We start from the raw sequence: 12,391 nt of genomic DNA, 5'->3' as shown, positions 1-12,391 counted from the left end.
ACAGAGGAACCATATCAGGTTGTGGCAGCATGGCGATATGGTGACAGATAACGTGTGACAGTTACTGTCATATCATGCCAAGAAAATTGCCCCCTCCCTTTACAGACCTCCAGACCACCTCTGTGAGCACTCAGACAATGTCAGTGTGTGCCACATCACATAACAGAGTGGGAACACAACCTCTACAAGTATTTTATTTTAGTGCATAACATCCAATTTCCTACAATTCCCTCTGCCTGCAGACTATTAGGTACCTTCCTCAGCCTGGGGAAATCCTAAGTACCGTACTGTGCTTTTCTTTCTTTCAGTGGTAGATGGCTAACCTGCAAACACTGTTTAATATTTAGAATCATAAAATCAACTAGGTTGAAAAAGACCTTTAAGATCATTAAGTCCAACCTTTACCCCAGGACTGCCAAGTACACCAGTAACTCATGTCACTGAGGGCCACATCTACACGCCTATCTAGGGACAGTGATTCCACCACTGGCCTGGGCAGCCTGTTATAATCATCCTTTTGGGGAAGAAATTGTTCATAATCTCTGGTCTAAATGTCCCCTGATGCAACTTGAGGTTATTTCCTTGTGTCCTATCACTTGTTACTGACCCCACCTCACTACAATCTCCTCTCAGGCAGTTGTAGGGAGTAATAAGGTCCCCCCTGAGCCTTCTCTTCTCCACACTACCCCCCCCCCCCCCCCCAGGTCCCTCAGCCATTCCCCATCACACCTGTGCTCCAGGCCCTGCACCAGCTCTGTTCCCCTTCTCTGGACCAGCTCCAGCACCTCAATGTCTCTCTTGTATTCTAGGTGTGGCCTCACCAGTGCCAAAAATTTATCCATGGAAGAAAGAATTAGGAATGTTTGGTTACATCTTAATGGTCTCCTTTCTTTTACCAACATAGGCCTGCCCACAGAAGTGTATGATCAGTTCTGGGGGTAAAAAAAATAATCATCAGTTCTACCATTGTCTCCAGAGGACTATGCTGCAAAAGGAGAGAACTCCTTTCTAGAAAGAAGGATTTTCAATAGTAAAACCTGCAGAGCACAGAAAACTACTTGGCACTGGCACTGTTTAAAGGACATCGTAGTTGGAGGGCTAAGAAAGAATTCAGTTGCAATACTTAAATTTGAAGTCTGTTCTCTTGTAATCAAGTAAGATTTTTGTGGACTGTATTGCAGTTGTGAGATTTGGTCTCATGTTGGCAGTAGATTTATAACAATGAATCTTATTCATGTTATTTATTGTTATGCTATTTCCAATTATATAGAAGCATGATAGAAAAATCATTACCCATGGATTCTGTCCACCCAAAGTTCAATCTGTAATACTTCCTATTTTTTTCCTTTTCTTTATTTCTTCTTAAACTAATCTTATATTACAAAGAAACAATGATTCAAGGAGGGTGAAAGAAAACATATCCTGATTACTTCAAACACTCCAGCAGATTCTTTTGCTCTATTTTATTGAAGAACATAATTTCAATACAAAAAGTTCAATAACATTTGCCCATGCACAATTAAGATTCCTTCCATCTTGTGTTGATATTGAATAAGGTATTTCATGAGGTTGTTTTAAGTGGTTTTTTTCTGACTTTAATGTTAATTCTCAGCCTATTATTGTGTGTGTGTGTTCTGAACTCTCAAAAGATATATACAACTGACAATAATGCTTTTATACAGAATGAAGCAAAATGAAAGCATTTCATAGCAGTCTGGTTATTTCAAATATACAGGACCACAATGGACCTAATCTCCTACTGCAATATTCCTATTAATATCATTTATAGAATCAGTTTCTATATCCCATTCTTCTTCCAATCCAGATGAGGACACAGTCATTTCAAAGAGGAGAATTTCTAACTTGTCTGATTGAAGGTTCAAGCAGAAACCAGATACTCCCAGCAGCAAAGGTTTTTGCTGTTCTATTCCTTTCTCTATTTGCTGTGTACTTATAAGGGAATAAAGATCACTTTCAGCTGGAAAAATTAGTGTCATTAACATCATCAACTATGTAGTCTTTGCCTTAACTACAAAACATGAGGGCAATCCAGGACTATCTGGTCCCATTGGAAAACAATTCACATCTCCCTTGGAGACAGATGAGTGCTATGGAGGAGTGCCCTTTATGGAGCTGACAAGCAGTCTCAAGAGTAGATCATCCTTTAGCTACGCAATGTCTCTCTAGCTGTGGGGATTAGAGGTCTCCAGTCACAGATTCCCTTAAAAAGGGTGCATTGAGCCCTTAGTCTGTGTTGAACCCATATAATGCTGGAAGGATTTTTAAATGTGGATAGTGAACATAGCTAATTCATATCTTAATGATCTTACATCTACATTAATAAAGAAATCTTTAATAAAGAAAGGAACTTCCTAAAAGGCTGGAAGTGCACTTTTGAGCGGCAGCTTCGCAAATTCTTATTTTCCTGTGAAAACAGGACATGTTTTCATCATAATTTTTTCTTCAGTTCCAGCAATTGAGAGAGCCAGTCCACAATAAAGTCCATGCTCACCTTGTGTCCAAAGGGTCCTGGCAAGCCTGGAGGGCCTCTTTGCCCCTAAAGTGACAGAATCAAAACCAGAAAACAGTTACCATGCAGCCAAACAGGAGCCTGGACTTTGACACAGTCAAGGCAAAAAGCATCCCCACCAACACCCTCCTTATATCATACTGTCCTGCTGACATTTTACTGATAACATGTAAGCAAATTAAATAATCTGCTAACTCGGCTAGAATTAAATGATTTTAGGGAACTGCCTATCAAGCTAATCTTTACTGGTCCCAAAGACAACGGCTACTCCTTGTGGAGGTCTCCATTTTCAATGGCCACCATCGCACACTAAAGGAGATTTAACGTTCAGAAATACAGCTTCAATTCTTTCTGCCTTTTTGGATGTAGGTTTGTGATCTGCAGCATTTTTGCACAGCCAGGTCCTTTGTATCTTCAGGTAGACAGCCTGTGATGACTTGTGACAATGCAAGCAAACACTATCACAAATTCAGTGTTCTGCAGAAGTCATGCTTACCTATCGCATACTACTCAAGCACAAAGCTTGCCAGCAGTACTTACCTGCTCTCCATCTTTACCCTTACCAGGTAAACCCGGCTCCCCAGCACGCCCTGGCTCACCAGCCGGACCAGGTAAACCCATTTTTCCTTCTTTTCCAGGATCACCCTAAAGAAGACAATTCAGCAAAACAGTAGCATACATAAATCATTCAGGTCTTTCATTGGGACTGAAATATACACATTTTTCAAGCCTTCTCATCTGAATTTTTCTTGGCATCATAGGAAGCCTGTTTTACAGGAAGTCTTTTCCTACAGTAATCTCAAGGCATGAGTAGTTTTCCTTAAGGAAAGTAAAATGAGACTTCAAAATGCTTGAGGAATGAGCTATATGTGACAGTGTGCTTCCCCCCCCACTGCAAAGCAGGGTTTATATCCTATAACCCTGCTTAAATGATAACCGCCAATGGCAATTGTAAGGGATGCATCCAGCTGAAAGTGGAGAGAGATAACAATACAATAGCCAAGGGTTAATTTGAACAACGCACCCACCTAACCAAGTGCTTGTCAATGTCTGACTCCAGCTAAATTTGGAAGAAACTAACATCTGAAACTGATATGCAAATATGGCAATCATTTTACTCTATAGATAGTGGGCAGCACAGAATTCATTCCTGCACAGCACCGGGCTGCATGCCAAGATCTCCCCCTGAGTAGGAACACCTCTCAAGTTTGCTCCTCTGAGGAGTTAAGGATGCAAGAGGATCCTTTCTGAACCTCATAACTCAGTGGCAAGGTCTCCCTGACAGTTTTGTTTGACACTGCTCTCTATGCAGTAAATAAACTTGTCATCAAATCTTGTTAAACCACCATCACATTTATCACTGAACTTTGTTAGCTTGCTGTCTTATATCAATAAAATATATTGTTATTTCTTGTGAGCAAAGCACATGACTCCATCTACCACAGTATATGAGAGAGCCCTTGGTCCACACATGACTCTGTGGTAGATCTCAGTAATCTGGAAGATGATTTGACTTAATAGGCTGGGATTCATCCCCTTTTAAACTCCTTAAGTATGCATTACGAGGCTGTATTTCTGATTAACCATTCCTATACCAGCAAACAAGGGTCAGGACACCAGCATGCTGGGCTCTGCAATGTATAAGTAAATGACAAACCCCTGACCTCAGAAAGCTCATTGTCTAGCTATGAGGTGTGACATAACAGTTAGGCTAGGCAGGCAAAAAGTAAGAAAGAATGCATTAGAAAGTTAAACTAATGATTCAGTTACAACAGCTTATCAGGAAAGCAGAAATCTCAGTTTCCTAACCATAAAAACAAGTTTTTCTTCCAGCTTTGGGTTACAGTGATGAACAGGAGGTATTTAAATCACCAAACCCCTGCTCCTATCAGGTGATGAAAACAGCAGATCACCATTACAAAATGTGCAGCAGTGGCTTCACTAAATCCAGTTGCATCTCAGTGGTTTTATTAAGTAAATTATAAAGCTGCAGCAGGGTGAAAACTCTATAGCATGTGTAATAGAGGAGGTCAGACAAAATGATCTAATGAGCCCATGTGGCTTAACCATCCACTAACATAATTTCCCAGTCCAGACTGCTTCTCTCGCAGGCTACTTAAAATCACAGAATCAGAGGATAATGCCCAAGAAGCAAACAAAGTAATTAATGAAAGAACAAACTCACCTTTTCCCCTTTTTCTCCTTCTTTTCCTGGTAGCCCTGGGTGTCCAGGCACACCCTGGAGAGAAAAGAACTTTAAAGCTTAAAACTTTCTTTTTAGGCAGTGTTTGATGCTAAAGCAACTGGATTGACCTGTGGGGTTAGTACACCCAATAGGATTAATATCAGTTTTACATTTTCCAGTACAGGCAACCTGTAATCCAGAGAATACCACAAAAAGCTGTGTACCAAGTCCTTAAAGGGTTGTTTTTTTTTATTTTCAGTATAAAAAGGAACTGAAAAGCAAAAGCAGAAATTGAGCTAATCCCAGATTTGTGCATTCTCCTTCTACCTATAACCACATTTTTTCAGTCCACGAAATCCTCAGCAGCTCCTAATCCATTACCAACAAACTCCCAATCAAAACCTCTGTATCAGACATGCCCAAAGTCTCACAATAGTGTTTTTCTTATGGTTACTGCTTTCCAAAACTATACACTGTAAAACAGCTATTTCATTTTACCTCTATTTCAGTTTTTAATCCTTTTCACAGCCTGGCAAATCTCAAAGGATTCCTTGTCAAAATATAGATGATGTAGATCTCTAAGTTAAATCCTGTAACTTCTTAACTCACCAAAACACAGTATGGAGTGGTACTCCATTTTAAGATGTGAAATGATGTCCTGGCACCAGTGCAATTGGATTGACCTCCTGTAACGCATGGGACCCCAGCTGAGAGTTGATTCCCACTCATGACTCAGAGACATAACAAAGTATAGGTTTTGTCACAGTGTATTCAGCAGAGTATATATGTCTGTGTTCCTTGTGACAACAGTGAGATCATGAGACACTGCATGGCCCCGTGAGTAAACACCTATAGAGATGGCATAAAGGCAATTGTTTTTCTACAGGTATAAAAGCAGGACCCCCTTGTAGCTGATTCCAAGGCCTCACCTATGGGTGGATGCACCACATAGGAACTTTCCCAGTCACCCGAGACTCCTGGCATTGGCTGCAATGGTGCTTCCTAGCTGGAACTGTGGGCCTGGATGATGATTCAGTGGTGATTGGCGATGCATTTCTTCTTAACCTCGGTTCTTTTTACACAGTAATGATTTGAAGCATTGCTAATTTCCCTCTGTACTTTACTGATACATATATATCTGATTTGCTTTATTGTACTTATTTACTGTATGTAGACATATACCCAATTTGCCTTAGAGTGCTTGTTTGCTTTAGTATGTTAGTATGCTTGGTTCAATAAACTACCCATGTTATACAGCTAGTGTATGGCTGCTTTTTTGCATACCCTGCCTGTCAGCAAAACACCTCTTCAGGATGGATGCAATAATTATTTTCCTTTCTGTACCAGTAAAGATTATTTCCAGCTATATTAGCTTTTACAGATAATATATTGGGATCACTGGTATAGAAGTTTGCTTAAATGAATATGAAATTGAAAATGGTCTTCACTTTCAATATCATCTTTCAGTTTGAAATTTAATCACTGTATGAATACAATCAAATTTATCTTAATTAGCAGAAAGGCAATTTAAGATTTCTTGTATTGCCCAGGCAATAAACTCTGCCTTAAGGAGCCCTTTGTGCTAAACCACTGTGCCTGAATACATTAGAAGATGGGGTCTAACTGCTGTTTTTCACTTACTTGCATGTAAACAAAGAAAACCCCCAGGTACTAGAAAGAAAATTACACTGGTGAACAGTGAGTAGATTAGTCCAAAGATTTTTTTGCAGAGATGAAAAGCTCTATCAACTTAGCAATGATGACGATCACTTACTGAGGTAAGGACACCGTATCGATTTCAAGGGTTTGATTGCAGGACCAAATACTTACATGCTTTCATAATAAAAATGGATGTTTACCATGCAATTTTTATATCAAGAAGTCACATTTTCAAAAGGACAGGAAAAATGAAAATAAGGCAAAGGAAACAAACCCAAGACAATAAATATTGCAACTTTTCTCTTGAAGACCTGCCAGCAAAAATCACTTTTAACCATTTGGTGAGGAATGAAGCAGCTCCATGCCTCCCTCTTGTTACACAGAATCACAGAATCAGCTAGGATGGAAAAGACCTTTAAGATCATCAAGTCCAACCATTACCCCAAGACTGCCAGGACCACCACTAAGGCCTATCACTGGGGGCCTCATCTACACAAATGAGTATGAGAATATGATTCATGGATACACCATTCCCAGGTGTCTCATTTCAATTCAACCATAAAAACAGTGTAATGAAACACAGCCTTTTGAACCTGATAATAAACCCTGTGGAAGGGAAAACTAAATATACTTGATAAAGAAATAAGGGCACAAATGGGAAATCAAATACACTGATACATACGTACCACATTTCCTGGTAAGCCTCTTGGACCTGGGGGTCCTGCTGGTCCAGTCACACCCTGTGTTAAGAAAATGAATTGTATGTGTAATTCACAACTTGTACCATCAGAGAATCATAGAAACACAGAATGCTTTGGGTTGGAAAGGACCTTAAGATCATCCAGTTCCAACCCCCTGACATGGGTAGGGACACATGAACAAGATGTTCCACGTGAGACTGGAGTTTATGTCAGACAAGGTGTTGCACAAGCACAAAGCAAAACACAGCATTTTTGTGAAATACCTTGGGCTGTAAAGCAGCATAAAACAATGCAAAATGGATGAAGACTCTCTTTGGGAGCTTAAAATTACCTTCCATCAAAATAAATCCTAAATCTAGCCGAAAGGAAGAGAAGTCTGGTCCTGAAACATCAGAAGAATGGAGGAAAGTATGTTGATTTAGCATTAAAACATAAATCTAGGTCAACAAAATATGCTTTGTTGACAATTCTACCTTTTCCTCCTCTAGGGAACAGTACCTGAAAACACTCATTTACACTAAATAGATGAACAGCACAAACCATATGTATTTCAAAATTGCAGGGCTTTTCTGTCTGCAAGTGATGGAGAAAGCCCATGTATGTCTCCAGAATGCAAGGGGGACATGAGAGGACTTATATTTGAGGATTTATGTCCCCATAGAGATGCATGTTTGGGGTTACCAGGTTATATTTAGACATTTTCCTATATACTTGACCATATAAGTTGAAGTTGCTACCTCTGCAGTTGTTTGTCACCCTGCAGCGACCAGGGTTCACCTCTCATCACAGCTTTGCAAGGAAAAGAGTTTCTACTAGGACACCTAATCCATTTAGGGCTAAACCAGACAATCTAAAACCATTTGCACCAGCAGACTGAAACAATCTATCTGACTTGGAGTACACAGAAATACTTTTACTGGAAGGGCTGGGCAGCAGTATACTGTAGGATAATACGAACAGTTGGGAGATGATGAAAATCTTCCACAGGACAGCTGTTCATATAGTGAACATCTATCTTTGCTTTTGGGTCACTAAAAGACAATTAAAGGTTTCCTTATTTCTTTGTTATTTACAGTCACATTCTTATGAACAGTAAAAACATTTGGAGCAGGAGCAGTCTCTGAAAGGATGTGCCTGCATGTACCTGCATTTCCATATCATCAGAATCCTCCGAGCCATCAGCTTACACAAAGAAATGGTCAATTTTGGTGGAAGGGGGACTAGGAAATCCTTCAGCCAAGAGTGAAAGGGAGCTGGAAGTGGGCAATGCAGAGCTTAGAGTCAGAGCACTGCTAAAGGCAATGTCTTAAAAAGCCAAAGAAAGAAAGCCATGAACAAAAAGGTAGAAGATTTTCGTGTTTCCTATTCCTATTCTCCCAGAATCATCCTCTCTCTCCATCATTATTTCAAATACTTCAGTCTCTTTCTCTGCTTGCAAAGAAAGTACGTGGCCTTTTATTCAGCTGCAAAGGGCTTAGACGCTGTTACAACAGTAAAACAGGACTTTGCTGTTCTTTAGCACACAGTCAGACAATAGCAGCAGTCCCTACAACACATGCCTCAAAAAACACTATGTGATGATTCCTCTGGTGATGGGCCTGTATTAAAGAAAGCAGAATTGACTCAGAAGCCTAAACCCATCCATAGTCAAAACCTAACTCAGGCTGCTGCTGAGAGCTCCCTGCACCAGCTGGCTGCCTGGGCTTGTCTAATACCCCAGTGCTCTGCAGGCACCTCACCCTGCGCATCTCGTAAGAGAGAAAAAGACTTGGCCAACAGAAGATTCACAGTTTAGAGCTTGGCTGACTGGGGCATCGATCTGTTTGGTGCAGCTGCGCCTGTTTGCCCACAAGCAGTGACTCTTCCAGCTGCAGCTTAGGATGTGCAGCTGGGGACTGCAGATCTGCAATATATTGACTTCAATGTCCCTTCAGGTGTGTTATGTCAGGGAAAGATGCAGTTACTTACAGTCTCTCCAGGGGCTCCGGTTTCTCCTCGGGCTCCTTTCTGCCCCTTTGTGCCCTACGTGGAAACAAGAGAGATAGGAGCTGATTAGAGATGGGACAGAACTGCCTGCCAGATGAAAACAATGTGCAGTAGGCAATGGTTTTCATTAATAAATTCAGAGTTTAACAGCTGAAGAAATGGCTCCCAGTCCTGTGTGCAGAGAGAAAATGAAATACAAAAATAAACCCCTTAGACATAAGAAGAATTGCTAATGACTGATCAGCTGGGAGGCTGTTTCACAGCACAGGATGCTGACACTTGCAGGCATTCATCTGGGTGAGACTCTTTCCTATCCTCAGGCCTACCAGTGATTTCATTTCCAGCTCAACTCTGATGGTCTCCCTTCATAAAGACAGTTGTTTTGCCTGCAGTTCTCAAATATAAACAGCAGTTATTTGGAAACGGTCAAAATAGATCCTAGTACAGAGGGTTTGTTCTAGTCCTATGGACCATGTAGCTCTTTCTTCAGGATTTTGGCAGGACAGATGAATAGCAGATGTTAGTTAAAACTTGCATAGTATTACTGTTTTTACCATAATGCTAAGACTTCTGCTAACATGTTTAAGCTGTTGATGCCAAAGTAATGGTTAATTATATGGCTTGGGCTGTCATATATGCACATGTGGTGGCAGAGTGAACACCTACCCATGGTGACATGAAAATGCACTTCAGTGATAACTGGCAATATGTGCAAGGCAAGAGGTTCTCAGAAGATGACTGAGACTATAAAACCATTTCACATGAGCCATAATGCATTCAAGTGCGTTCAAGGTCAAATGGGCTGCTGTTGAATCTGGATGCTCTGCAATGTTTTGGTAATGTGCTGCAGTAACTTATCTGAGACCTGTGGTTTGGTGGAATCAATACAAAGATCCACTCTTGAAGAGTACCAAAGTTGGAAGAAGTCTCTCAGACAATACTGATCCTGCTACAGAGATGTTATGTGTCTGCTTTGATTTTCCTCATGTTGTCCTGATGTCCAGCATAAGTAAATACAGAAGTTCTTGAACTTACAACAATGAGGAAGGAGAAATGGGCTGTTGGTGTATGGGGGAAGAACTACTTACAGTGATACAGACCTTGAAGGGACCCCTCTCTGATCATGTCAAAGGTTTTCTTCAAGGCTGGGCCCTCTTACCTCTGCTCCTGCAGGTCCTGGGGCACCTTTTTCACCTGGAATCCCAGGTAATCCCTGAAAAAAAACAGAGGGAGGAAGGTGAAGGAACTGAAGGAAACTGCTCCTTTCTTCTCCTGAGCTGAAGGAGATGTCTCTCCTTCCTCCCACTGAGAGAAGGAAGGGTGGCTGTCAAAAGGCTGTGACTGCACGGGATTGCTTCTCCTGGAGACTCAATTCAGAACAAGAGAATACAGAATACAACTAAAGTAGCCAAAGGCTGGGCTACATCACTTCAAAACTCCTTAATAAATCCCGTACATCCTTACCGACAGCCAGGCTCTGCCTATCAAGCCCCCGAGTCCTCTTTTCTAAGCTACTAAGGTCCGGAGCTATAAATGAGGTGCTTACATTCATGTACTCATGTAGCTTTCTCTACAAAACCCCTAAATAAATCCTGTACATCCTTACTGACACCCAGGCTCTGCCTATCAAGCCCCAGAGTCCTCTTTCCTAAGCTACTAAGGTCTGGAGCTATAAATGAGGTGCTTACATTCATGTACTCATGTAGCTTTCTCTACAGTGAGCATAAAGCCAAACGCGACTGTGGCCTGATGAGAGAAGCATCCCAGCTATGGAAGGAGCATGTCCCACCCTCTCCCTCCAAAACAGGGAACTTTCATGTCCTCTCCTTGCTAAAGTTCAAAGCCAACTGAGGAAACACTTGGCTGTGCTTACAGGTTCTCCGCTTGTTCCTCGATCTCCTTTCTCCCCTTTTGGTCCAGGTTCACCCTGATATAAAACAATAAAAGAGAAATAAAAGGCTATTTCCATGGCTAGAAGTCACACTAGTCACGTTTGGTAAGAGGGCTATTTCAATCAGTTTTTCATTTCTGACTTAGAGAAGCTTATTCAAAGGACTTTGAGGCCAAAGAATCAAAACTGGTATCACACACTAAGACGTGGAGATGATTGCCTAGACTTTTTGAGTTGTTATGCAGTAATTTGAAAAGAGAACACTTTTCCCCCATGGAGAACAGTAGTTAAAGAATTTACCATTCCAAATTCAATAATTCAGTTCCAATGTATTACAAGGCCAGAGAAGATGTCCAATAGCAAAAGCATCAGTGTCACTGCACCACTTCTGTGTAGGACCACAGACCTAATGGTATCTTGCAACTGGAGAAATAATCCACATACAGACAGTTCCCTATTCCACCTTTAAGAGAGAGGTGTTCAGGGTCTCATTTTAAGCACTTCCAGAGAGGTGCGCTATGTAGGTTTTCATGATCTCTAGTTCTGTCAACATCTCCATACATCCATGCCACTTCTGCTCCCTCCTTCAATGTCAATACATTATTTCATGGGCAACCATCTCTGACTAATAGGATTAATTTATTCCTGTTCTTCCTCCTTACAGTAAATCAAAGATGCTTCCAGACAGTTCATCAGCTTTGTTCTGAGCGCTAGAAAAAATAATCAATAATTCTATATTTCTGCTTTTATATAAATTGAAAAGGAACAGCACACACCTGTGGAACCAGCTGGAATGAACCAGGCATTACATGAACACTCACATTTGTATATTTATATGAACATATGTATTCAGGCACCAGCAATCATTACTTATTCATTATTTATCATACAAAGTGCTTCAATTATGCAATCAAGGAAGAGTAAGAACATCAGTGGTTTAATCTACACATACAAACAAGGAATAGTGATCATTCAAAATGCAGAAGCCAAGACAAATCAACTTGAATTTTATTCACGTCAGCTATTTGCCAATCATTTCTGTAACACCTGGGAATTCAAAGTCCAATTGCAAATTAATCTCTGACAGACAAAACAAATGTAACTGCATAAATATTACTTATGTCTGAATTTATTATGCATGATGAATATTATTATCTATGAGGAAGAATTTTATGCTGAAAGTTTCACCCCGTTAGACCATCCTCAATCAGGCAGTCCCTGATGCCATCTAGTGGCCTTCAGAAAGGTAATGGGATCACCAAAAGAAGTTGAAGCAATGGGCCCTGTGTAACCGGTGTAGTTGTGCCTGGAGGTCGACATTTCAAGCGCTGAAAGCCTTTTGAGAGTGCAAAGCAACAAATGACAGACATAGCGCAATACATTTGCAGGCAGGGATGGTGTTACTGAGTGGAAATAAGGGCATATATTACTAAGGAAAA

General features: G+C 40.8%; 1 protein-coding gene across 5 annotated transcripts in view; it reads right to left on the bottom strand.

The window, feature by feature from the left end:
- Positions 1–12,391, bottom strand: part of COL22A1 (collagen type XXII alpha 1 chain) — a 220,934-nt gene that overhangs the window by 41,237 nt on the left and 167,306 nt on the right. For all 5 annotated transcript variants that reach the window (XM_057429787.1, XM_057429782.1, XM_057429784.1 and 2 more), the window contains 7 exons: positions 10,935–10,988; positions 10,221–10,274; positions 9,044–9,097; positions 7,061–7,114; positions 4,716–4,769; positions 3,071–3,175; positions 2,513–2,557 (listed from right to left, as the gene is read on the bottom strand). In XM_057429787.1, coding sequence (XP_057285770.1) covers positions 2,513–2,557; positions 3,071–3,175; positions 4,716–4,769; positions 7,061–7,114; positions 9,044–9,097; positions 10,221–10,274; positions 10,935–10,988 — 420 coding nt within the window. The remainder of the gene's footprint in view (positions 1–2,512; positions 2,558–3,070; positions 3,176–4,715; positions 4,770–7,060; positions 7,115–9,043; positions 9,098–10,220; positions 10,275–10,934; positions 10,989–12,391) is intronic.

The sequence above is a fragment of the Pezoporus wallicus genome, unplaced genomic scaffold (genome assembly GCF_028554395.1).
Source record: "Pezoporus wallicus isolate ANWC-B61680 ecotype Strahan unplaced genomic scaffold, APGP_CSIRO_Pwel_v1 contig_7545, whole genome shotgun sequence".
NCBI lineage: Eukaryota > Metazoa > Chordata > Aves > Psittaciformes > Psittacidae > Pezoporus > Pezoporus wallicus.
The sequence above is the reverse complement of the archived record's forward strand: the minus strand, read 5'-3'. Positions and strand labels throughout refer to the sequence as shown.